We start from the raw sequence: 27,554 nt of genomic DNA on the forward strand, positions 1-27,554 counted from the left end.
TATGTATATAAAAGAAACCTCATTTGTGTTAAATATTCATATTCATATCTTAAAAATGTATATATATATGAGCATACGCTTTGGGGATTGCTTGAAATATCTGGACACCCAAAAACCTGATAATAGTAGCTACTTCTGAGGGATACAGATGAAAGGAAGACTTGGTTTTCATTATATTTCTTCTGATGCTTTTTGAATGCAGTGCTCGTATTACCTTTGCCTTACCTTTGCCAAAAACTGGTCCTGTATGTATGTGCACACATGGTAAGCTCCTTGAGGTTTTAAAACTTGACTTACGTAGTATTTTATGCATGAACTATAAATTTATTGAAGCAGCCTACTCTGGACATTTAGGTTGTTTTTAATTTTTTGTGACTATAAATAGTACAAGAATATCCTGTAACTATAATTGATCCTTGCTTGACTCACTTAAGTCATTATGGGTTGCAGGATGGCAATTTTTAAAAATTCTGTCATTCCTTCTACCTTTAACGACTGACATTTTTCTGTAAATAAAAACTTTCACTGATCACCTAGGAATGAACTATAATTCCTCCTAAAAAGTCAAAGTAAATACTTATTCCTTCCCTTTAATTACCAGTATTCAGAGTAAAAAGTGGCAAAATACTTTATAAGTAAACACACATATACAAACACAACTGACTTAAGGATTTTTATTTATCCAAAATTATATAGTTACAGTCATTATTCTTAGTGATGTTCAAATTGTTCCAAATTTGACCAATGAGAACTCCATTTTGACATACCCAGTAGACTTGGAGAAATTCCTTGCTTTCTGGAACAATACTATGTCCCAAGCTTACCTTTTACTTTCCTTGTCCTGGATCTGACAACGAGCCATTTTACTAGAGAATGTCTTCATCGACTGTTAATTTCCTCGGGCTACTGTAACACTACAAGCTGGGTAGCTTTAAACAACAGAAATTTATTCTCTCACAGTTTTGGAAGCTAGAAGTTCACAATCCAGGTGTTGGCAGGGACAGCCTCCCTCTGAAGACCCTGAAAGAATCCTTCTTTGCCTCTTCTTGCTTCTGATTGTTGCTGGCAATCCTTGGCATCCCTTGGCGTGTGATAGTATAATTCCAATCTCTGTCTCTGTCTCTGTCTTCACATGGCCTTCTTCCCTCTGTGTCTTCAGATTTCTCTCTTCTTATGAGGACACCAATTACTGGATTTAGGGCCCACCCTTATCCAATATGACCTCACTTTAATTTATTATATCGGCAGAGACCCTATTTCCAAATAAAGTCACATTCACAGATACTGGGAGTTAGGACTTCAACATATCTTTTTGAGGGACACCGTTCAACCCATAACAAAGATCAAGATATAGTTATGTGCGTTGAAGTCGGGAGTCTTTCCTTTTAAGCCCTTTCAGTGAACAGAACTGGGAAATACATAAAAACAAAAATCAATTAGTTCATTTTCATATTTCTAAATTTAACTGTTCTTTGATTTATTTATTTTTCTTTTAGCTCCCATGGAACTTCTTGATTCCTAATAAAACCTTATCCTATAATACGTATATGATAGTCTTAAAATTGTCACATCAGTGTTACTACTAAAAAGTGAAGTATGGAGTGAAGGTTGAGATTTCTCTGCAGTTCCTTTTGTCCTTAGTGTACAGCCCAGTAAATGTACTATCAGAGTAATGTGTTCAAAGGGTTATTTGTTACACTTTTATATAATTAAGTTCATTGTTTTAATTTGTTTTCGATTTTTGGTTTTCTTTTCCCCTTTGACTTTATCCTTGAAGTTGAGAAATGTGTATATTTCAAAAGTCATAACTATGTAAGAAAGATATTCTGAGAAATTCTGCTTCCATACGTGGTCCTTCCATTCTTTTACTTCCCTCCCCACCATTCCATCCTGTCCCCATAAGTGACCATTATTTTTAGTTTCTAGGTTATCTTTCTCTTGTTTCTTTTTGTAAAAATAAGCAAATACATGTATGTATCCTTTATATATTACCTCCCTTCTTATATCAAAGGTAGTATATTATATACTCTGTTCTGTACCTTGTATTTTCACTTAACATATATCTATATTTTTAAATATTTATTTACTAGAAGAAATAGATAAGGTGAAGTATCCTCTGTATTTGAAAATCACAGAAAAATCATCCTATTCTAGCCATTCATCTTTTATAAACCATATAACACTCATTTTGTATACTTTATATTAAAACTCTCCTTTGAAGTGTCATTTACCTCTTATAGACTCAAAGCATTATAATTAATATTATTATTACCTTCTTTTTAATGTCTCTCCACAGTCTAGCGAGTAGGAACCCCTTTTGCTGGCTCTCTTACTCTTTTCACACTACTCTGGCATTTTTGTAAATATCCTTTCTTTATAGCAACAACTGAATGGTCTAGACCTATCCTGGAGTTTCCTTACCACAAGACATGGAATCAGCTATTCTCTGAGAACTCCTGGGCCTTTTTAATTGAGAATGGTATTAGAGATAGAATTTGGGATCTTGGGACTAACAAGAACCCATCAGATTTGTGGTAAGCAGAGTCCTGATGCTGCTTTTGGGCCATTTCTAGCAACTTCTGGGAAAAATACTTCTTTTTAAATACATCTTTTTACATTGAATTTTTTTTCTATTTTGAATTCCTGTTCTATATGCTCTGCAGCATACCTCCTTAAAATATTAACCCCCAATTCAAACTCTAGCAGTATTTTTTTCTTTTTATAATCCTTCTTTTCCTCATCCACTGTCATTGCCACCATATTATCACATATGATGTTTGTATTTCTTTCATAATTTACCCACTGATGTCCTTTGCATATTTTTCTACTGGAGTGTTCATAGTTTTCTTATTACTTAAAAAAGACTTCTTTGTATATTAAGAATATTACCCTTTTCTTAAAAGTTTAAAAAAAACCACTTTAAATGTATTTGATATGCTTACATCTATCTCTTCTTTCTCCTTAAGATTGTCAGTTTGTGAACTCACTTTTCATTACTTGTTTTTCTCCTTTACATAGCTTTAAGTAGTAAATTGCCCTTATGGAGAGGCCTAATGAGGCTCACATTTCAATATGAAACATGTGACTCTTCAGTGAATGGTCTCCCGAAAACAAGTCCCTTTATTGACTGTGGTCACCTCATAAACCAGAGATTAAACTCTCAAGTTAGAGGGTGAACAAGGGGCTCATAAATTAGCCACCTTCCTGCACAGGCTATGTGGTGTTTGATAAGGGCTGCCCCAAAGAACTCCGGTCTTCTGAAGCAGCAGTACCTTCCATTTATGCATTTCTTCAAAAGTAAATCTGCTGCACTCTACCTAAAATTGTCGTCAAAAAGACGACTAGGAAGCACAAACAACAGATAGTTCTTTTATGGTGTCAGTCTCCAAAAGACAATGAGTGACTGCATGTATCTAAACTACCTTAAAGTTAACTTGTCTAATGATTATCCTAGTAGTAGTGGCTATCCTTTGATAAAGCTTCCACTGTGATAGGACCCATCCTAATTGGCTACTTTCATTATAACTAATACCACTTCTAAAAGTGGAGGTCTTAAGCAAGACTTCTCTTGTAAAGTTTGCTAAGTATAGCTTAGAATATGAAAGATTTCTTCCTCATGTTTTTTTTTAACATTTTTTATTGATTCATAATCATTTTACAGTGTTGTGTCAAATTCCAGTGTTCAGCACAATTTTTCAGTCATTCATGGACATATACACACTCATTGTCACATTTTTTTCTCTGTGATTTATCATAACATTTTGTGTATATTTCCCTGTGCTATACAGTGTAATCTTGTTTATCTATTCTATAATTTTGAAACCCCAGTCTATCCCTTCTTCCTCATGTTTGAGGGAACTATTAGACCTAATTACCTTACTGAGTTATTACAAGAATTGGAAATAGTATCTAACCCAGAGTCTTGTAGACAAGCAGGTGCCTAGGAAATGGCAGCTGCTTTTATTAGGGGTACTTTGGCATTTTTTGCCATCATCAGCACCTTCAGCCCACTTTTTACCTCCATCCAGCTGCACATCACATATGCCCTGAAAATAGATGTCTAGAAAGTTGACTCATAGCCTAACAGTTGTTTCCTACCAGATTTTTCTTTTCTTAGTAATAAGCCTCCTTCTTGATTGTATTTTATTTCCTTGAACATAGCAGTTTTTCATTAGTGGAAATTTATAGGTGATGCATGCAAAGAGAGGTTGAATTCAGTTAAAGAATGTTCCAAAACTACCAGAACAAAGAAACTAATAAATTCTTGTTACCCATCTCTGCAGACACACCACCACTGCTCTTTGAGGTGTCCTCACTGGAGAATGCTTTTCAGATTGGAGGCCATCCTTGGCACTACATCATCACACCTAATAAGAAGAAACAGAGAGGAGTTTTCCATATTTGTGCCTTAAAGGACAATTCCTTGGTAAATCATAATAATCAGACTTTAGTAGTAAATTTATACCAGAAATCCTTTATTCTCTACTTCTCTAATAGGTCAACATTTCTAAGAATTACTTTTTTATTTCTTTGTATTAATAATTTATGAACAATGTAAAGTACAGATGAGTACAAAGAATATAGCAACACTTGTATATACTATCCAGAATTTTAAAACATTAACATTTGAAAATTCTCAGGGCACCAAAGATTTATTAGTTTTTTCCCTACCAATCTCCTTGAGCCCATGTAAGACATCTCTGAAGCCCCATAGTGAGAATTGTTGATGAAATATATTCAGGCTGCCTCTGAAATTACTGGTGGAATGTGTTGTTGGTTCTGTTTCTTCATGGTTTTGTTGCTCTTTGCTTTCCAGAGCAGAACCAGATAGAACTCTTTTGGTCACAGTATAAGCACTGAAACACTTCTAATTTTCTGGGACATTTTTAAGTTATATATGGCAAAATAGAAAGGGTACATGGTAAGACAGTAGAAATTTCTACCTCTTAAATTAATTTTTTTCTTTTTTTCTTTTTAAAAAGATCTAGGCATTGATCTGTCATTTAATAAACATTATTGAGGGCCTACTATGTGTCAGTTGACTGGGGGCACATTCCCTTCCTACAGGTTACTTACACTCTCAAAAGAAAGCAAACATGTAGATAAATAAGATGCAGTCCATTAAGTACAGTGATTGAGAGAAGTACAGAAGAGCAAGTTCACAGAGAAGGGGCATTCTGTCTTTGTTTTGTATTGCTGATTTAGTTTAGTTTATTTCTGGAACCTTTTGATATGTCAAATGAACTTACTTTTTCTGAGACAAATTCAGCTTATTCCACACCCTTCTTTTCCAGGATCTTGCTCTGTTAATCACTGTTGCACCCAGTGGCTTTTAGAGTCACAGGTCACCTTCCACCACACTGAAGATCTGCACAGTCTTGGGTCCATTTGTCCATTTCTCGTGATGTCATGGCCACTGGGGGACATGGTGTATAGCGTCTTCTAGTTCTTCTTTTGTAGGAGCATTGTTCCCTTCCATTTTCTCATTAACCTATCACATGTGGCAGCTCCTGTTTGGCTGAGGCCAGTGACATCCTCTTTTACAAGGGACTCCCTAGAGACTGTTCCTCACTGTGACAAGTCTGTGTTTTGATTTTTCACCTCCCAGCCAGTGGACATCTTCAGCCACCAGGACCTGTCACATCTCTTTTTCACTGAACTTTTCCATCCAGTCAAACCCTGTACAGTTCACATTCTGGACATTTAATGTATGTTCTTATAAGTACTGATAATACGTATTCTTTCCTGTGTGTGTATATAAAATGGCCTTCCACATCTACATCAAGCATGCCTGTCAAGAGCTGGCCTTCTGTAATTACTGACTGTAACATTTAGTCAGGTCTGTAATTCAACATATTTATGAATAACTGCTAAATCCAGGGGAAGTTTTCAGTCCTTTTGCTGGACACCTCTTGCTATGATACTACCTTAATGATGCATATGCCCATTACCTCCTCACCTGTCGGTCAGAAGAGTAGGTAACCCCAAAACACATATGCAGCCACACTGAAGAATTCAGAAAATGACCCATAGCTTTCTCTTAAACTGAGCTTTAAACTAGCATTTGAGCAAATAATAGAAACTACAGAAGCTGCTAATAATGCTGCCTAGTGCTTAACACAAAAGGAGATAATGTTTCTTTTGCAGACATGTTTAGATATCATAATAAAGAGAATAGTCTCCTAAAGAAAGATCTCTTGTGTGTGTATACGCACACGTGCACGCACACACACACACACAAGAGTATAATAAAGTTTTATATTAAACAAAGGAGCTTTTGGAGCTAATGCCAAAATGGACACATTATTTTCAATGGTTGCAACAAGATGTTTCATTGCATTGATTTTCTTATATGTAGAATGTAGTAATACCACCATTTCTATTAGAAATTATTAGGATACTTATTAAAATCCTTGAAAAATTAAATCTCATGCATTAACTTGATACATAAAATATGTTAAATTCCAATTTTTAAAAAAAGCACGTCATACAAAGCACTTGTGATACAGCCCCAGCCTACCTCTCTAGTCTCATGGATGGACACTCCAGTTCTCAGTTTAATTGTGTGGGCTACTCATGTTTACACACATACATGCTATATGGATTAACACTTCTGTGCTTTTGATTTTGTCTCTTCTTTCTAGCCATTTTCTTCTCATTTCAAGGCTGAACTCAAGCTTTTTTTCTTCCTGAAATTCTGCTTACTGGGGTTGGATGCTTGATAATATCCTGTGCATGGCTTGACCACCTTGTTTTCTACACTGCCTTATTCTCTGTTTCTGTTTCTGTATCCCTTCTTGAATATGAGCTCCTCAATGACAAGGATTATATTTAATGAATGTCAGGTATGGACACCTAGTGTGATACCTTAAACATAGTGTCCTGTCAGTATATGCTAATGAAATTAATAATTTTGTATGTCAGAAACTTTAATGAATATCCAATAGGAAAGATGGTATCATTTCCTTTTACATTGGAGAAATTAAATGACTTGGATAAAGCGAAGTTAATGTATCTATACTATATTAGTCCCCAGTGCCCCTGTGTATAAGGTAAAACATTTATTACATATATAATCACATATGGAAGTATCTTTTTCTTTATTTTAATGTCTAAATATACTACTGTGAAATAAATCTCTACTTACCTTAAATACTAAGCAATATGAGACCATTTCCTCAGCATTAGAGTTTAATAATCTGATTTATCCAAGGAGATTATGTGACCTGTTTGGTTGCATGTTTATTTTTGAGCTATCCACTCTTTTTTTTTTTAATTGAAGTGTAGTCAATTTACAATGTTGTGTTAGTTTCTGGTGTACAGCATAGTGACTTAGTTTTATTTACATATATATATATATTCCTTTTCATATTCTTTTTCACTATAGACTATTATAAGACCTTGAATATAGTTGCCTGTACTGTACAGTAGGGCTTCACTGTTTGTCTATTTTATATATAGTAGTTAGTATCTGCAAATTCCAAACTCCCAATTTATCCCTCTCACTTCAGTAACTATAAGTTTGTTTCTTACATCTGTGTCTATTTCTGTTTTATAAGTAAGTTCATTTGTGTCATTTTTTTAGATTCCACATATAAGTGATTTCATATGGTATTTGTCTTTTCTTTTTGACTTGCTTCACTTAGTATGAATCCATCCCTGTTCTGATTGACAGTTTGTTGGAGATGGGGGAGGGAGGAAGAAATTGTAGGGGATTACATTACATAATTAGGGCAGAGTTAAATAATGGAAAGTCTATTGACTTCGGAGTCTAAACTGCTGCTTAGTAGGTGCAGAACATTGAGCAAATGATTTATCCTCTTTGCATATCAGTTTCCTTATCCATAAAATGGAGATAACCCATGTATGCTTTGATAGTTGCTAAGACCAAAAGAAATAATAAATAAAAACATCTACTGCAGTGCCAGACACAAATTAGGTGCTTGAGATATGGTGACTTAAGTTATTACTTGTGAACTATAATATATGGTACATGGTAAATCTATGAAATTTCTGAATTTAAGTGTTCTGTATATCTCAAGTTTGAGTGTCCTAATTCAGCCTTAATACACACCCCAGTTCAGCTGGTTAATATTTTCTCTTCCCTTTACTTTTGACTTACTGATCTATCACTGATGTTAGGTTTGAAAAAACTATTTTGTTTTCCCTTAATGTTTATTTTCAATATTTTTTCCCAATTTCAGGCAAAAAATGGGATCCAAGAAATGGAGTGTTGTTCTCTAGAATCTGACTGGATCTATTTTCATCCTGATGCTTCTGGTAGAATAATACACGTTGGCCCAAATCAGGTCAAGTGAGTATTTTCCTTAGTTACTTTAAAGTTAAAAATAGCTTTGGGTGGTACTTTGGGGCATCTTTATTTTTGCCAGCTAACTACTGAGCCAGTTGTGGAGATAATCAGTTTGTTGTAGGGTGCTTCTTCAGATTGGCATTTAGAAAACCTGACTTTATTCTTTCAAGCTCATCATTACTGTTTGTAAACATTACATTTGTATAAATTCTTTGGTGGATGATAGATGATGTATGAGTGAAAGGAGATTACACATTGATTTGTCAGGTTATAATTCATTCTCCAGGATTAATGAGAGAGATTGAATTATCTTTGTTCCAAAAGGCAGCCTTACTACCAGAGAAGTAGCAGGTTGTTTGATGTAAACCTTGTTTTATGTAGTTTAGCCATGTCTTCCACACAATTGACCTCTCCTTCCTTGAAACACACTTCATTTGGCTTCCCTGACACCACAGTGCTCCTGAACATTTTCCTCCCTTTCTGAGCAGTCTTTCTTAGTATCTTTTCATGCTCTTCCTCTTCTTTCCTGACTGAATGCCCTTAGAACTTAGACCTCTTTCCTCATTCTTCATTCCCTTTCTGCATGATTCTTCTATTAATGCCCTTGGCTTCAAAGATCATGTGTGCACCCAAACTCCAAAAGTTGTATCTTAGCCCACTCCTCTAATCTAAGTTTATGTCAGAAATCTGGAATCATTCTCGACACTTTCTTACCATCTTGTCTTTCATCAGTGTATGTGTACTTAAACACTCACTTGCATTCTCTCTCTCTTTTCTCACACACAGACACACACCCCCCGTATATCCTGTCAATCCAATTTATTTTACTACTAAATATCTCTTAAATCTTCCTTGTTTCTGCTCTTGGCCACTGTCACCATCTTAGTCAAGCCATTGTCATCAGTAGCCTGGACTATAGTAATAGCCTACTTACAGGACTCCAAGAATCCACTTTTACTCTTTAAGTGTTTTCTTCCCAGCAGCTAGAGTGATTTTTTGAAACAGTAACAAACACAAAAACCTAGTGAAATCTGCTTTAATCTTTTTATGACTTCCTATTGCACCTAACATAAAGACAGGCATACTTAGCTGTTCTGAAAGACTCCTTCCACTCAATTTATTTAGTTCAGTCATGCTATCTGTTCAGAAGGCTGAGGACCTATTCTCTCTGTTTAGTGTTTTCCCTATCTGTTCTCCTGCCTAATTTCTATTCATATTTTATGCCCCCTTAAATGTCCCTTTTCACAGAGTCCTTCCCTGATACCCCTCATTAGATTAGCTCCCCTATCGTATTTTCATTGCACCCACTGTGTAATCTTTTATAGTACTTACAGCAGTTTAAATTATCTGAGTGATTATCTGTTTAAATATCTAGCTTTAGAATCATGAGCTCCATAATGACTGGGAAAGAGTCTGTTTGCTGACACTATAACCCTGGCACTGAGCACAGGGCTTAGCACAGAATAGGTACTCAGTATTTGTTGAATAAGAAGGGCGTTGCCTGCCTTCTTTATTTTGTATGCTCCATGATAATTAGTCTACTCTGAATGGATTATAAGGAGGATGAAAGGACTTAATGATTTACAGAAAGTCATGAAAACTGTGGTTCAGCTCTAGTTAATCTTATTCTTAATGTTTGTTACTAACCATCTTTTATATCCATTTGAGTTTAAGAAAATAAGGTCCACAAGCAGTATGTGCCTTTTAGCCAGGTTTTAAAAGGTAGGCACCTTTAAATATTGGTACTAATTAAGATAACTAATTAAGAAGTTTAAAATATAATCTGATTTCTTTGTCTCTGGCAAACTCTTAAGGCCTCCAGCTCTCCCTGGCCACAGTGGCTGCTTCTCTCTGCTGTCCTCTTGGCCTGCATTTGAGACTTTAAGCTTTGAGGACATTGTACTTTTGATGCTTGTTAATACTTTGAACAGATTTGTGTGGCTAGTGAGCAGATTATTTTCTCTTGCTTAATAAGCTTGATCCCTGAGGCCATTTGCACTCAGAAAAACCCAAATCTTTAAATATAATCCTAAGAAAAAGAAAAGTGTTAAGTTATTTGCAGTTTTTAAATATTGCTCTATCATGAAAACTCTTAGTCTAGGCTTCATTTCTAATCCAATCTGTATCATAGTTAACTCTGAGTGTTGTTCATTGATACCTCATTCAATCTTCAGAAATAAAAATGCAGATATCAATACCATTGTCAAAGCGAAAGCGTTGAAGACCTGCCGCAGCATGGCAGAGAGGAGGCGCTTTAGAGCAACTTTGACTAAGCCACCTTGGGGGATAGCGGCGTGAGCCTCAGCAAGCTGCTGCAGCGCCTGCTTCAGCACTACCTGCTATCACCAGTTCTGTGTTTTTCTGTTTAACAAAATCTCTAAATTTGAAGAAATTTATGGACACTTTAGATTATCAGACATTAATATTTTGGACTAATTGGGAAAAGAGAACTAACTCCGTATTGTTAGTATAATTTTTCTTTGTTGAGTTTCTTTTCAGTAGTTCAACTTTGACACTTTGATGATGTGTTGAGGTCTTAGGTTTTTAGAATCCTTTTTACCTTTTCAGAGTTTTAAAGCTAAGTGAAATAGAAAATAATAGTGCCCAGCATCAGATCTCTGAAGATTTTGTCATTTTGGCCAACAGGGAGAAGAACAAAGTAAGTCGGGAGTCCTTTAAAATTCTTTGTATATCACTGTATTTCTGTGTAAGAATATAATATCCAAATGTTTTTGCCTTTTAGTGTGGCTGAAAAGAACAGCACAGTCCTAAGAAGTCTATTCATTTTGTGTACATGGCAGCCGGTCTTAGCCCCATGTACCTATGAAATTTGAGAGTAGATTATGTTGAATTTATCTTTTGCTTATTTCTGTTTCCTCTCTGGGTTTCTTTTTAAGTTTTTATTGATGAATTATCAACCTTTGAGGTTAATTAATTATGCAAACTTAGGGTAAGTTGGGGTATATACAAACTTTTAAAAAATCACACTCCATTCTTTAATTCCAAAAGGTTCTTTAGCATACAAATTAAGAACATGAAGAAAATCATACGGAGGGAAATTTCCAAAAGCAGATCCACTCTTTATTTGCTGTACAATACTAAGGCAAAAATCAGAAAGGCAAGTGAAGTAACAAACTTGTAACCTTTGCATTTATTTTTGCCTTTTTGGTATTTTATCCATTAAAAACTTTTAATAAAATATTTTTACTAATTGGAGGATTTGAAATCTGGGGCAGAATTTTCTCAGTTAAGGAAAGAATTGTGAATGTTAGAGAAAGGTTGGATAGTTTTAACGAATTTGTTAGTACAATTTTGCCATTGACTGCATGTAATAGGACTTGTCACATCTTTTTATTTCTCTCCATATGATAGAATGAAAACTTACCCACTGTTACAGCTTCTGGACGGGTGGTAAAAAAGAGTTTTAACCTTCTGGATGATGACCCAGAACAAGAGGTATTATTTAAGCCAGAAATAATAAACCAAGCTAGTGTGAACTTGCCTGTGGTTTTTCAATTATGTTTCCCAGACCCTGGAGTAGAGGTTGGGAGCTCCATGCAGCCTTTGAAGAATTGTGCATGCTTTTTGAACCAGTGCATCCCCGTTGTCCTCTCTTTTCATATTGAAATTGTTCATAAAATTTTGTTTGCGGAAGAGTTCAGAGTACTGAAATAATTTGAAAATACTATTATTGGCTTATTGTTTTGTTGATGTCCACACTTCCTAGAGAAATCTTTTATTAGAAAATTCTTGAGTTATATCCTGATGACTGTGGCTTTTGCCTTATTTTTCACTTACTAGATATAAATATATTTGTTAATTTTCATGAGCCAGAGGAAGAAGGTATGAGGGTGTGGTAAATCAGTTCAGCCTTTGGCCTCAACTTGACCTTGCCAGTCCCTGAGCTAATACATTTTTAGCCTTTTCTTTTAAAAAAAGCATTAACAGTACTTAGGAAATCAGCTGAAAGTGATCGTGCTTCAAATATATAGCCATTGCAGAAATACTAAATCCATTTGTAAGCCTGAATTGTTTGTGTGACCATTTCTAAGTAGAAATATTAGAGTAGCCCTCTAAGGATGGTTTTTGAAATCTTTTAAAGTAGGTTGGAGGTGGCCCAATATATAGCTACTCTCAAAAAAAAAAGTATATATATTCTTTTGGACCAGAGAAATTTATTTAGAACGAAGCAGAAAGCTTCCTACCATGTATATAAAACTGTATTCAGAAAAAACATACCTAAATTACTAAATGGTAGTAAGAATAATTAAGAAGGGAAAAGGTAATAGTAAAGAGAAAGATACTCTCGTTGTGAGATTGGAAAACAATAACTTTTCATCTGTAAAGGAAAAGTTGAAAGGGGTTATGACTAAAATCTATAAAATCATTGACATTCAGGCAAGAAGTCACCCTCTGAAGTTTGACCAAGGTAAGATTAAGGCAAAAGAGTAAATAAAAAGAAATCACTGATAATAAATTTATGTAAATTTTTATGTCATAGGTGGTAAAAGCAGAAAATATATGTAGATTAAAAAGCAGTTTGACCAGATGTGAGTGAAAGCTTAGCGTTTGGTGATTAAGAGAAACCTCCTATGCCTGCCAAGACGTGCCATCCCTGGGTGGGTGTGCACAGAGCTGCTTGCCCATGAGGCTGTGAAGTCCCAGATTTTCTTCTTGAGACAGAGTTCTGGGGTTAGACTTTTCTGTCTTACGTCTAGCATCATTAATCATTCCTGACTAATGTCTCTTATCCCAGTCCTGTTCTGTGGGTTGGATTTCAGTTCCTAATATTCTCCCTCAAGTATAAGCAGCCATTTTTGCTTTCTTTAGGGAACCAAAAAGGGTTTTAAAGAAAAAAAAGGATGGCAGATAGAGTCATGAATAGTGTATGATGGGCTATCAGTTCCTCTTGAAATGGCTTGTGTTTTCTGGTGTAAGAAGCTTCCGAGCACAGTGGGCAGCTTCGTGTTTCAGAACTGAGCCTCATCTGTTTAGTCCTGTCTGGAAACCAGTGAACACACAGGTCAGCAGCAGCAGTGAAAACCTCTTTGAACTTGGAGAAGCTCTAGTTTGCTGGCATAATAGAGAATTTCAGTTATACTTCAGCTGAGATCTACGCAGACTTGATTCTGTTCATCAAAATCTGTAGGATACTGCTTGAGTCTTGAAAATCTTGGGACTGATGTTTAACTAGACATGTAAGTAGAGGCACATTTCCATCTGTGTTCCTACCCATTCGTTTTCCTTTCTATATATTTTTATAAGTAATAGAACAGGTAAGCAGCAAATGTGGAAATAATCCTAACTGGATTTAGTCCTCTCTTTTCCTCTGCTTTATCCCTGTATTCCCCAAGACTTTCAAAATTGTGGACTATGAAGATGAGTTGGATTTGCTTTCTGTGGTAGCTGTTACTCAAATAGATGCCGAAGGAAAAGCTCACCTGGATTTCCACTGTAATGAATATGGAACTTTACTTAAAAGCATTCCACTTGTGGAGTCATGGGATGTGGTGAGTAGAGTCCATAGAATACCAAGTTGTAAGAGGTTTCTTTATAGGTGACATTTATTGGAACATGTTACTGTGTTCAGGTCAGTCCAGGTTCACCTACACCAGTGACCACGTGAAAGAGGGTATCATCCTATATGCAAGACAAAACGAGTACTTCTTTAGCCTCACTCCACTAGGCAGTAGAGGATGCCTCCTTCCAATGACCTTTGAAGATCAAGCTTTGTATTTCTTCCTGAGTCAGGCTGTCTATTTCCTTACTGTAGTCTGGTTTTCTCCCATTTTATGTTTGATAATGTTTTTAAAAATAAAATAGACTGTTTGGATCCCCAAAGTTATTTAATAATGACAAAGCTAAACATGTAGGATTTTCAAGCACTCTTGGAAGTGTTTGTCTGCTCTTCTGAGTATTATGGAATATAAAATTTATAACAGTAGGCATTATTTTATCTTATCATTGTTTTATCAATAGAGAACCTGAAAGGTTTAGCAACTTGCCCATGGTCACAAGTGAAATAGTGGCAGTGCTGGCAGTAGAATCTGGGTGTTCAGACCCCTAAGTCCAGGGCTCTTTTCATTCTCAACAGTTTGTGTAATTTTTTTTTTCATAAGTAACCCGCATATCCACAAATAATGAAAAATAAACTATTTCTGGGAATTATTTTGCCTCCAAATATATATTTGAACATCCCTAGCATGCTGTGACATTTTAATGACACAATAGTGAATATGTTTTTGTGAAGAGGTTTCATTTGCCTGTGTTTTCATTACAGACATATAGCCATGAAGTCTACTTTGACAGAGACTTGGTACTACACATAGAACAGAAACCCAGCAGGGTCTTCAGCTGCTATGTTTACCAAATGGTATGTGACCCTGGGGAAGAAGAAGAAACCATAAACAGAAGTTATAAGAAAGATGGAGATAATATTAAATTTTGAGATGTAACTTAAGAGACTTCTAGCCAAACATCCCAGTGTTCATGTCCAGTCCTCCTTTTTTATTATCTGTATAGCATATCTCTGATGTTTTCCAGAAAGGGTCTTGTGTTGACTTCAGATGACTATGATACCTTTTTTAAAATTCTTGCCATATAACAGGGTAAGGACTTTCATTTTATGCCAAGGTTTTTAGAATGACATCCCAAGAAGTCTAACATTTTGAAGCTTTTAGGTGGGTGGTGATCCAAATATAAAAGATTGGACGGAGAAGGACAGGTTAGTTCCAATCATTGGAAGAAGGTCATTGACAAGAAGGTGTTTAACATGGTTGTTAAAGAATGGCATGGAATTTTGATTAGTAAAACTAAGAGGGAGAGGCAAAATGAAAGATACAAAAGATACAGACAGAAATCCTATATCCTCTAAACCAAACTTTGCTTAAGGATGGAAAATGAGATCTATAATATGAAAGCATACTTTCACCCAAAAATGTGTCATCACAGTTTTTAAAAAATCTTTTATATGTATATATGTTTTGTATTTGTGTATAGTATCGAGAATTGGCTATATCGTTTCTAAATTATCTTTTCTCCCTTAGTTTTATTCTCTTGGCTTGATGGTCCCATTGGTTTTTTTGTGTTTCTATTAGTCTAATATGAAAGATCCCAGGCAAACTTTCAGTGAATTTTGTTTTTCTGATATGTAGCCTGTTTCGCTGTTAATATCTCTAAGAATGTTGTACTCACTTCACTATTCTGTTTATTTGGTGAGTCTTCCATTTCTGCTTAGGCAGTATTTTCATACCTAAGCAATAAGATAAATGTATCCTGGGTTGCACCAGCTCTGCTCCCTGTGGAAGAGTAGATAAAGTCCCAGGAATTCTTACTAACTTGGAAACTGCTTGGCTGGAAAAACCTTTTGGCTCTATCTTAGTTGTGAAATGAGTGGTTTTTTTCTTCTTTGTTAGAACCAATCTAAATATGATCCTTGAACTCAGATAATCATTCTTCAGAATGTTAAATAAAAGCAGTCTAAGTAAAGGGAGAAAATGTTTCTTTGTGCTTCCTATTCGAGAAATCCAGTTGCTTGCAATCCACATGTTTAGCACATTTCTCAGAATCAGGCTCAAAAGAATACCTAGTAAAAATAAAAGGGGAGGAAACAGCAATAAAAATCATTGCGGATTCAAATTTAAGGTTAAAATATGGGATTTTAGCCTGGATGATTTACATTAAAATCCTCCAGTTTTTCCTTCAGTTTTTGCTTGATGCCATGATAAGAACAATGTGAATTCTGCCTGTTCTGCCCTTGAAGTTTGCAGATAAATTTCAAGCTTATTATGTTCAACAAGGCTGATGAGAGAAAGGTGTTAGCTATTCTAAGTCAAGAAATTAGTAGCTGAGTCTATAAATTTAAAAGAAATAAAGGGAACAAACCTAAAGCTGTCTTTTGTACAATAGAAAAGATTGCTAACATTTTAGAATGAGGGAAAATATTTATATGTGGGCTTAAAATAAATCTGAATCTGCTCCTATGTATAGTAACCATTTGGGAAAGTAATAAATGTGATTACCTCATGAGCAGGATGATAAGACTACCTTCATATATTAAATTCTAATACTTTTATATCTACTAACTGAAAAATCCATTCTTGTTTTTTGCACATTTAATAGTATTATTTAATATAATATTTAATATTTGAAGCTTTCAGATATTTTGGAGACATGATTGTGATTAAAAAGCAGTTCAGTAGTTGTGAGTTGCTGGATATTGCACCAAACTTCCAGCTGGACCCTAGCTATATCCAAACAATCCTGCCCAGGGAATTTATATCTTGAAAAACAAGTCCAGTAAGAGGGAACAGATCAAAAATACCAGAGAAAAGAACCCAGCGTGTGTGGATTTCAAAGCAGATGTAGTGCTGTGTATAAGCCTGCTCTCCATTTCCAAACATCTTTCAGAAAAAAATGTGTTAAGACTTTAATCCTGTCAGACTTTTTAAAAAAGAGGTTTACTGAGCTTCCCCTTCTCCTCTAAGTCATTGCCTTCTTTTGATGAAATGATAGAAAGGAACTCATCTATTCAGAAAGGCATCTGAGAACTATATGAGATTCCTAGCTGCTTTTTTGGTGGGGGCAGGGTGGGTGGAATACTTCTAGTCTGGATGGAAACTGACCACTAAGAAACTCCTAATGTCTCACCGCTGCCAAAACAAGACTGGACCAGGATCCACGTGCCATATGGGTCAGGCAGGAAATGCACCTTGTTGAAAGACAATAGGGAGTTGCGGGCAACATAAACTGTCCTGAGAGCTGCGTCCCTAGTAAAAGGACAAGCTGCTTACTACTTAGTTTCCGCCAATTATAAAATGATATGGGAATGTGGTCTGCATGGTTGTTAATAGAAAGGTTAATCAAAAGATGCCAAAAGATAAAGAAGGTGGCAAAGAGTGTGGGAGATATATAAATAACACACATTGCAGGAGATAGTGCAGCGTGCTTCCCCCCAAATAATGGGCTCCCCAGTTCCCCACAGTGGCATGCACTCCTCATTCTGCCACCTGCCGGCCAAGAGACTGCCGCTCTCTTAATGTGGAGGGAAGTGGTAGTTAATATCCTCCTGCCCACCTTACCCCCACCCCCTGACTATTTTAGAGCTTTGTGTGCCCACCTACTTAACAGGTGCTAGTGACAAGCATAAAACATCATGGGTAACGTTTCTGAGTGTTTAATGCAGGTTTGGGTGAAGCAGGGCAGCTTCTTTCAGCAGGTCCCGATAGTAAGCTGACACGAGGTGTGTTTCTGTATCTTGCTCATTGATCTAAGATTCCGTATTCTCACAGTATCAGTCCAGCTAGATTATTGTTCTTTGACTTTCTAGAACATTTCTCACAACTCTGAGAGAATACAGGACAAATCCTATCATAGCTGCTATCTGCACTACCTTGTGAGGATGATACGGTTCTATTTAAACCAAGTAAGGTATTACACATTCCTCCGTTAATTGAATGTTTCATTTCTTGTACATACTTTTTCTTAATGATAACATGTTTATTAACTGCTTTCTATCTGCTAATTATTGTCATACATGTAAAATGAATTATCTCACTTAATGTTTAAAAATTACCAAGTAAGAGGTATGAACTACCATCATCCTTCCTCATTTACCAATGAGGAAAGTGGGCTTACAGAAGTTAATTTGCCCAAGGTCCTACAACTAAGAAGTGCAGAGATACTCAGATTCGTTTGACACAAACTTTTTTTTAATTGAAGTACAGCATTTGACACAAACTTATGCCACATTTCTTCTAAAGTCCTCAAAAGGCAAAGGATGTTATTTTATCCCATATATAGAATATTAACAATGATAATATTGGATATGTAGGCAAATGCTTAGAATTGGTTTTTAAATGATGATGGGATGTCTAAATTTTGGACAAAGTTTGGATGGGACGCAGTTGACTTATGTATGTATCTTGACATGAAAGACGGTTCTTCACTCAATGGTTTAAAAAAGTCATTTTTTGAAAAGGCACAACAAAGGTACTCTCATCCTGTCGCAGGGATAATAAACACCAGTATTAGTGATTATTCTTAATGTAACTTGGCTTCCTTTCCAATGCCTGTTTTATTTTCTTATCTTTCTTACAATGTTTACATGTGTCACCTGCCTTTTAGAGTCCCAGAGAGAATGCAGGGGCTAATTTCTGGTCCCTGTGTTTCTACAGAAAGAATAGTTTGTTTCAGGCAAAGGACATAAAATAGGTAAGACCAACTGGGAACTTTCCCCCATCATTTTATTATGAAAATTTTCAAGCATACAGCAAAGTTGACAGAACTTTACAGTAAATGCCCAAATACCAACCACGTGGGTTTTACATTTTAGTCTACGAGTTTTATTACGTATCTATCCATGTTATTTTTTGACTGATTTCAAAATAAATTGCAGGCGTCAGTATACATCCCCCTAATACTTTAAAGTGCATATTGTGTATAAAGTTTATTATGGTTTAGTTTTTTTAATTTTTAGTGTGTATTTATATGCACTGTAATGCATAAATGCTAAGTGTAAATTTGCTGATTTTTCATAAATCCACACACTTGTGTAACCCAAACCCTTCTCAAAATTTAGAAGACTGCAGCCATCCCAGAGTGTTTTCCTCATGCCCTTCCCAGTCATCTCCACCCCATCTCTCAGATGTAGCTACTGTTCTATTTTGCCAAAGATTAAATCTACCTATTCTAAAACTTCATATATGAAATAATACAAAGCATAATGCTTCTTTCACTCAACATGTTTTTGAGATTAATTCATGTTCCCTGTATCAGTGATTTATTCCTCTTATTGCTAAATATTCTCTTACATGAATATATCACAGTTTGTTTTTTCCATTTTCCTGTTGATGGACTGGGCTGTTTCTTTTTTTTTTTTTTTTTTTTTTTACTATTAGTCTCTGTTCCCCTTGGGTAAACATTTAAGGATGGAATCATAGGGTCCTCGGGGAGGTATATATTTAGTTTAATAAAAAAACTGCCAGACCTTTTTTCCAGAGGATTGTACCATTTTACATGCCTGCAACAATGGGGACTTCCAGTTGTTCCACATTTTCTCCAACATTTGTGGTTGTTGATCTTTTTTGTCTTAGTACTTATGGTGGGTGTGTAATCATTTCCAGTTGATACTTTGATTGTTTCTACTTGTGCCTCTCAAGCCCTCTTGTCAGGTCGACCCCTTATCCTTTTTAACACCATCTCCCACCGGGAACTGCTGAAAACATTCTTTCTTTGTGATAATATTTAAGATAACCCAAAACTCAGCTTGAGTTATTCTTTCTCAAACATGGAGTGCATTGCTCACCAAGGAACCCTATTTCCTTTAATGGAGATCAGCATCTAAGAAAAAACCGGGGTTGCTAAGGGTACATGTTAGTCTGATCCACATGAGTGCTGGAGCTGGACAGGATGGCACCAGACAAGAGGCTACGTAAAACACTGTAATAAAAGCAGAACATGACTTCCTATAAAGATGATGAGTTAATGTTATTTCTAAACCAGGTGAATTTTTGATGCTAATATGAAAGCATATTAAACAAGCTTTCTGCTTTCCCCAAGAACTATATTAGATCTCCCTGTGGTTTTAGTTTATATTTCCTTATTAACTAATGATAGTAAGCACATTTTCATGTGTTTACTTGCTATGTGTAAATTTTTAATTTTCTTGACAAATTTATTGAGGTATAATGTACATACAATAAACTACACATATTTAAACTGTACAGTTTGATAATTGTGACATATATGCACCCATGAAACCATCACCACAATCAAGATAATGAATACATCCGTCACCCCAAAAAGTTTCCTCTTGCTCCTTTGTAATCCCTTCCTCCTGCCTGTCTCTCATCCCATTTCCCAAGGCAACCACTAATCTGTTTCTGTCACTTTAGATTAGTTTGAATTTTCTAGAATTTTATTTAAATGGAGCCACATAGCAAGTACTTTTTTTTCTGACTTCTTTCACTTGGTATTGTTATTTTTAGGTCCATCTGTGTTGCATGTATCAATAGTTCCATTTCTTTTTATTGCTGAGTAGTACTCCATTATATGTATATAATCACAATTTGTTAATACATTTACTGGTTAATGTACATTTGGCTACTACAAATAAAACTACTATGAATATTTGTGGACAAATTTGTATGGACGTATGCATTATTTCTGCTTCGTAAATACCAAGGAGGGAATGGCTGAGTCATATGTTAGGTATAAGCTTAACTTTTTAAGACGCTTCCAAACTGTTTTTCCAAAATGGCTGTACCATTTTAAGTTTCTATCATCAGTATGGGAGAGTTCCAGTTGCCCCATATCTTTGGCAACACTTAATATGGTCAGTTTTTTAATCTTAGCCATTAAGTTTAGGTTTTGCGTTTAGACCTGTAACCCAATTTTTATTCATTTTTGTATATGGCACAAGGTGTGGGCCAATGGTCTTTTCTGCATATGGGTACTGAACGCATGAGGGATAGCGTTCGGTCTTTCACCATTAAGTATGATATTAGCTGTAGGTGGTTCATAGATGGCCTTTAGCAACTTGAGGAAGTTCCCTTTTAGTCCTTATTTTCTGATTTTTTTTATTGGATATAGATGTTGGAGTCTGTTAAATACTTTTTCTGCATCTAGTGAGATGATCATATGGTTTTCCTATTTCAGTCTATTAATATGGTAAGTTGCCTTGGTTGATTTGTGAATGTTAAAACAAACCTTGAATTCTTGGGATAAACCCACCAGAGACCTCTAAATTTCTAACCATATTTTAAGTCAGACAATATCTGCAGTTCCATTTTTTCATACTATGTGAAAAATAATGAATTCATAAAATTTACCATCACATTTGTACTGTGGTACACATTAATGGTTTCAAGTTCTTTACATTTAGATGACATTCTGCTTTTACAAATAATTTCCAAATTTTTTTTGGCCCTTTGCTAGAGGTTTTATTCTCACATAAACAGAATTTATTAGCAAGTTAGGACTTAACAACTTAACTTGGAGGAGCTCTGGGCATGTTGCCAACCTCTTCCTGTCTTATCTCAGTCTAGAAAGTTCATACACTAAATAAAATTGTATCTGGAGTAGAAAAATCAGTTAATACCTGCTGCTGTGACCTCAGTTGTTGTTTTGAACCCATTTTAGGTCAATTTGAAATTTAGGACCACTACGGAAGTGATAAAAATTTGCAGTTAACTGAATCCATAAAGAGAAAATCAGTGAAAGGATTCATACTGAAGTCACTCTACCTGCTCAGGTAATCAGTATCCCTAAATTGATGTCTCAAATGAAATTTTTAAAAGAAAATTATTTACCAGTAATTTCTTTACTAATTCTTTTACCAATAAGTTTTATAGCTCAATTAAATTTTCTTTTTCTTAGAAGGGCATGTGCTCAACAGACTGTCATTTCTGAATCCTTCTATTTTAAACACCTTTTTTTTTCTTTGAAAATCATAGGCTTCAAGGGCATAATTTTTCAAGTTTTATCTCTCAGAGCAACGAGACTGGTTAAAGCATGTTGAAAAATTCGTTTAAAAGCTATTCTAACACTTAACTTTCCAGTCTGTAATCTGTCTTTCTCTCTTTAGAGAGCAAAGCCAGTAAGAGTTAAAGCATTTCCCAGCCAGGCCCCTCCCCACATCTAAAACCTCACGTATTATAGAATAGCTTCTTGAAGATGAGCTGACTGAGAGTCTGGTGTGAACCTGAAGAGGTCCTTGGGCCCACTACCTCATCTAATATAACATCCCAAATGTCCTGTTCCCAGAGTTTTTCTTGGTCTCTCTTACCAGCTAGATTCCTGGTCCACTGGTTTCCATTTCTGTTTCTTCTGGAAAGTCTCAGGTGCCTCTGCCACTTTATCTAGAGTTAGAGTGATCATATAACCTATTGTCCAAACACAGACACTTTTGAGAGTGAAAGGAAACATCACTAATCATTCCTGGACAACAGGCATAAACCTCTTGGGAGCACGGTCCCCCTACCCAGATCTAATAGAAGTAACCAGGAAATTATAAATCTGCCTGTTTCTATATTGTATTTTCTTTTCAACTAGAATGTCGGCTTCTCATAATCAAGGAGGTAGTAGACACACTCCGTTGAAACAGTTTCTCATTTTCTTCTACAAACCATTTACAGTTCCCTATGCCAAAGATGGTCCTGTTGTTCCCTTGTATTCCAGGGTATTTTCTGCTCCAATTTGCCTATCCCTCCCTCAAATCAACCCAGCCATTTTAAGGTCTGGGGTCTTTGTGTCAGTCCCATTTCTGACATCAAGCTGTATCATCAGAGAGAAAAGTGATATAAAGACACCAACAGAGAGAGTTAGAGGATACAAAAGTTTTGTAATAGAAAAGTGTGTGAAAATTTACAGAGATTACCTCCAAAATGCAGGGGACCACAAAGCATGCTGAAGGTACAGGCTTTACAAATTTTCACAAGGATGTACAGCTGATGAAGATACCACTTATGCACGTGAGGTTCCTCCAGGCATGAGCCAATCAATTTTGCCTTGTCATGGGGAATTTTATACTTTCCTGATTCTAGAGACTCTGGTTCTGTGCCTCCTGTTAACCAGGTACAACCAATACAAAGCAGACCCAGCACATTCCTCGGTTTCTACTGTGAGATGAGGTAAAGTGAAGGTCAGTTCCCTGGGTTTGACATCCCTCAGCAGGCCCAGATTTCATACGTATCTGAGATCTGTTTCTACAAGAATCCAGTGTTGCCAGGTCTTACAATGTTTTTAAGGGTACAAATCTTAACTTATGTTAAGTATTCTAATTTTTAAATGGTGGCCCTTAATTCAGATTTTAAAACACTACACAAGTGCCCTGTTATAAGCTTGTATGACTTTCTGAGCAAGTATTCACTTTTTCTGTCTCAGAATCTATCTTAGAATTTTGGTAATGTGCTATAATAAATATTTGTTGCCCATTTTGAACTTAATAGACTACACAGAAGTGCCTAAGAATGCTTTTGAGTCATTGTAGGGACGTGCCTACCAACAAAGACTGAAACATTTAGACACAGCAATCTCTGTGACTGGCTCATGCGTTTGATCATTGAACTCATTAGGTGCTCTACAAAGAACAGCATTGCTAATTGTGCCTTTAATGACACAGGAATAAAACAAGATGCATTTTAATAACTATTGATGCCTGCTAGAAGAAACGTATATTATACAAGGAAGTGCAACTAGTAATAAAATGTCCATGTTAATGAATACTAAAATTACATACAGATTAATGAAATAAGACTTTAAGGGGAGAGTATAGTGCAGTGGTAGAGTGCCTGCCTAGCATGTACAAGGTCCTGGGTCCAATCCCCAGTACCTCCTTTAAGAATAAATAAATAAACCTAACTACCCCCCAAAACAAATGAAATTTTTAAAAAATATCCTAAAGAATTTGTGTGTCTGCTGTTGTTATTCTAAAATTCTAATGAGTGATAATGCTACATGTAGGTGAATTCAAAAGTGCATGCTCTCTGACAGTCATTCTAATAAACAATATCATTTGGGATATAGTGCTACAGTTAGTGTGTTTTTTAATACCTAGGACATTTACTCATCTTTGAAGTTTTGAAAAGTGTATTGGTGATCCAAGGAGAATTAACAGATTAATCACAAGGGAGGGGAATTTGCCAAGTTGTTTTTTTTTCAGCAGCAGAACAGCCCAGACTCATGAAGGACTATGAGGAGTAGGGAGATGTCCTTAATGTATCCAGGGTGTTGGAAGGCAGATGGAAATGTCCCATTTGGGATATGACTGAGGATAGGAAACCTGGGAATCAAAGCTAAGGACCTCAAGGGCCTTATCACAAAGGAAGAAAGTTAGATTGAAATGATTTCTGATGGTGTCCCTCCCAAGTTTGGGTCTGTATTTCAAGAAAAGAGTCTAGATCTCTTTAAAACACCAGTTACTGTTAGCCACTATATCTTCAGTGTCACTTCGATATGTTGTAACTGGACTCCTCCCATTTCCATTTCAGGTACAAAATTTTAAATGTTCAACAGTGAGAAGTAAATCCCTCTCTCACTCCCTTCCTGGGTCTGTTTCTGGGCAATTATTTTCTGATCCTTATCTTTTACATTTAGAGCTACAATCCACCTGAACTTGAATTTCGTTTATAGTGTGAGGTGGTAGGGGGTGGTGTGGGCAGGCAGAGGGGGCTTACAAAGTCATTCTTGACCCTTGATGTATTCTTTACTCTTACAGTTTAGAATCCACTTGTCAGTTCCACAAAAATTAATTCACTGCAATTTTGATTAGGATTACATTGATTCTATATAGATAAATCTAGGGAGGAGTGACATCTTCACTATTTTTGAGTCTTCTAATATACTGACAGAGTATATCCTGCCATTTGATTAGGTAGTTTTCAATTTCTCTAAAAATGTTTTTAAGTTTCCTGTATAGATGTATTGCGTATCTTTCTTTCAATTAATTACTAGATGTTTGATATGTTTTGGTGTTATTATAAATGTTATTTTTCAAATTTCATTTTTTTAATTGAAGTATATAGTCAGTTACAATGTGTCAATTTCTGGTGTACAACATAATGTCCCAGTCATGTGTGTACACACACACACACACACACACACATACACATATATATTCTTTTTCATATTCTTTTTCATGAAAGGTTATTATAAGACATTGAATAAAGTTCCCTGTGCTATACAGAAGAAATCAAATTTCAGGTGAACTGAAATTCCAGAACAGTAAGAATCCTTCCTAGGTGAACTAATAATTGTCTTTGTTTTCTTCCCTGGTGGGCTTGACTTAGGCAGAGACCATACTAGAAGAAAAAGAAGCCAGCAGAACTTTTAATAATAATACAGGGCTGGTGTGACCTATTAGAAACTCGAGGAGCCCAAATGCAAAGCTGGTTTTCTGTGAAATATTGCCTGAGCGTGATGTCTGAAGCTGAGTGCTGGGCCAGAAAGGCAGATTGTGATCACCCACTGTCTTGTGGTACTCAAAGGATAAAATCCTGCTAGGGGAAAGAAGCCTTTCACAAATTCACAGCTAGTCTCCTCCTCAGGCGTATGTACGTGGGTGTACAAGTTTGCTAGGCCTGCCATAACCAAGTACCACAGACTGGGTACTAGAAAAAAAGTTTATTTTCTCACAGTTCTGGAGGATAGATGTCCAAGATCAAGGTGTCAGCAGGGTTGGTTTTTTCTGAGGTCTCTTTCCTTGGATGGTGGTCTTCTCCCTGTGTCTTCACATGGTCTTCCCTCTGTGTGCATTTGTGTCCTAATCTCCTCTTATAAGGACACCCTTCATGTTGGATAGGGCTCACACTAATGAACTCATTTTAACTTAATTACCTCTCTTTAAAAACCCTATCTCCAGCTATAGTCACATTCTGAGATACTGGGGGTTAGGACATCAACATATCAATAGAGGGGGGACACACAATTTAGCCCATGATAATGGGGTTGGATGCTAAAAAGATAACTCAAACCTCTAAAGGACGGAGCTACAGGGCTAAGGAAACAGACCTTACAAACTCAAAAACCCTAACCCAGTTCAATCACTGACTGGATTGAGCTGATCTGTCTGTCACTCTATCTGCCTAACTGAGGAAAGGGGGACCCTTCACTATGGGAGATATCAGCAGGAGCTTTCTTCTTTTACACACACAGTCTGTCATATAATAAAAGATTATTAGACATGTAAAGAAGAAAAAGGTGACCAATGATCAAGAGAAAATACTAATAATAGAAGCAAACTCTTCCTTTCATTGAGAAGATTTTAAATTACAGATTCAATTTGCTTAAGGGTTTTTGAATTATCTGGTTTTCTCTCTCTTCTTGTGTCAATTTTAGAGAGTTAGGCCTTGCTAGAAATCTGTCCCTCTCCTCTAAAATTTTAAAGTTACAAAGTTGTTTTATGATATCCTTTTGTGATCGTTCAATATCTAAAGGATTTATAATAAAGGCAAGCACATGTGAAGCACCTGGAAGTTCAGTTCACAGGTGGTCCAGGCTGTGGTAATATGAGATATTTTTACTTTTTCCCTTGATTAGTCTCATAGGAAGTTTATTATGTTCATTAGCTTTTTTCAAAGAAGTATCTTTGATTTTCTCCATCATATGTATGTTTTTATTGCATTAATTTCTCCTTTTATCTTTATGTTCTCCTTTCTTCCACTTTCTTTGGGTTTTATTTCTGCTATTTTTCTTTTTTCTTTTTTTCTCAGGTGTTCAAACTTTTAATTCCCACAAAATATGATAGAAATAAACCCAAACTAAACAGATACATATATGTACATATTTACAAAATTTTACTTCTGAAAAAGAATCTATGAAAGTAGACAGTTAAAAAAAAGGTTTAAAATTGGTACTATGCAATTGATTTCCTCGAAGTAAAGAAACAGTAATTTAAAATTGCTGATTGTAGTTGGTTTTCTAGGCTTATTTACATATTTTATTGTGGTCAGATATATAAAGGAGTTCCTTTTATTTTAGAATATCTTCAGTTTCATTTTATTTCATCAAATAGTACTGAATTTTTTTCCCTTTACAAATCTTTCATTGAGGACATGGCATTTAAGTTACAAATCAACTCCAGTCTTCTTCCTCTCAAGTCACAGGTCAGAAAGGCAATGTGATTTGTCCTATTTCAGGATCAGACATTTGAAGACTTCTAATCAGTTCTTGATGGAAGTGAGCTTATGCTTTGGTGGAGTAAGCAAGATAAACTGTCTGAAACATTGGGAATCTGCCATCTTGAGTAGCATGTCCATTGCAATTCTTTGGTTAAGCATATCATGTGGACATCCAACTCAGCCAGCATCTGAAAGAAAATTCAGCAATAGGCCACAGAGGAAGAATGAAGCAAACCATGGAAAAGGAACATTCACCTCCAGATAAGGCCCTCGTGCCAATGAAAGCAGCTTTGTTTCCCTCTCCAGACTGAACTGATATAATAAAGGTTTCATTCTTGTGATCAAAATTTATTTTTCCACAATTGGCCTGCTAAGACAGTAACTTGTCCAAGTACAATCTGTATTGTAAAGTCAAACACCTTCTACATTGCTGATGTGTCCTTATGTCTTCCAGTAATTTAATAAACCTTTTAAAAGCCCTTAGTTATCCAGGTCAAGATAGGTTTCTCTTACTCCCTAGTACTGTCTCATCATTTGTCTTAATCTATTAATGTCTTTATCTAGAATTGATGCTAAACTTTTTTCTTCTGTCTGCTCTGGGCAGATTTGTCTTCCTTTCTTGTGAC

The 27,554-nt window shown here is 35.8% G+C and overlaps 1 protein-coding gene across 5 annotated transcripts in view; it reads left to right on the forward strand.

Moving 5' to 3' along the window:
* Positions 1-17,824, forward strand: part of DCAF17 (DDB1 and CUL4 associated factor 17) — a 34,998-nt gene extending 17,174 nt beyond the window's left edge. For 2 of the 5 annotated variants that reach the window (XM_072961147.1, XM_031678358.2), the window contains exons 9-15: positions 4,284-4,426; positions 8,205-8,314; positions 10,880-10,970; positions 11,684-11,767; positions 13,666-13,821; positions 14,592-14,684; positions 17,640-17,824. In XM_072961147.1, coding sequence (XP_072817248.1) covers positions 4,284-4,426; positions 8,205-8,314; positions 10,880-10,970; positions 11,684-11,767; positions 13,666-13,821; positions 14,592-14,684; positions 17,640-17,762 — 800 coding nt within the window. In that variant the 3' untranslated portion in view covers positions 17,763-17,824. Of the gene's footprint in view, positions 1-4,283; positions 4,427-8,204; positions 8,315-10,879; positions 10,971-11,683; positions 11,768-13,665; positions 13,822-14,591; positions 15,809-17,639 lie in introns of those variants that run through there. The other 3 variants (XM_072961148.1, XM_072961149.1, XM_006213957.4) reach the window with 3 other exon arrangements.
* The last annotated feature ends 9,730 nt before the right edge of the window (positions 17,825-27,554 follow it).

Source organism: Vicugna pacos, chromosome 5 (assembly GCF_048564905.1).
Source record: "Vicugna pacos chromosome 5, VicPac4, whole genome shotgun sequence".
NCBI lineage: Eukaryota > Metazoa > Chordata > Mammalia > Artiodactyla > Camelidae > Vicugna > Vicugna pacos.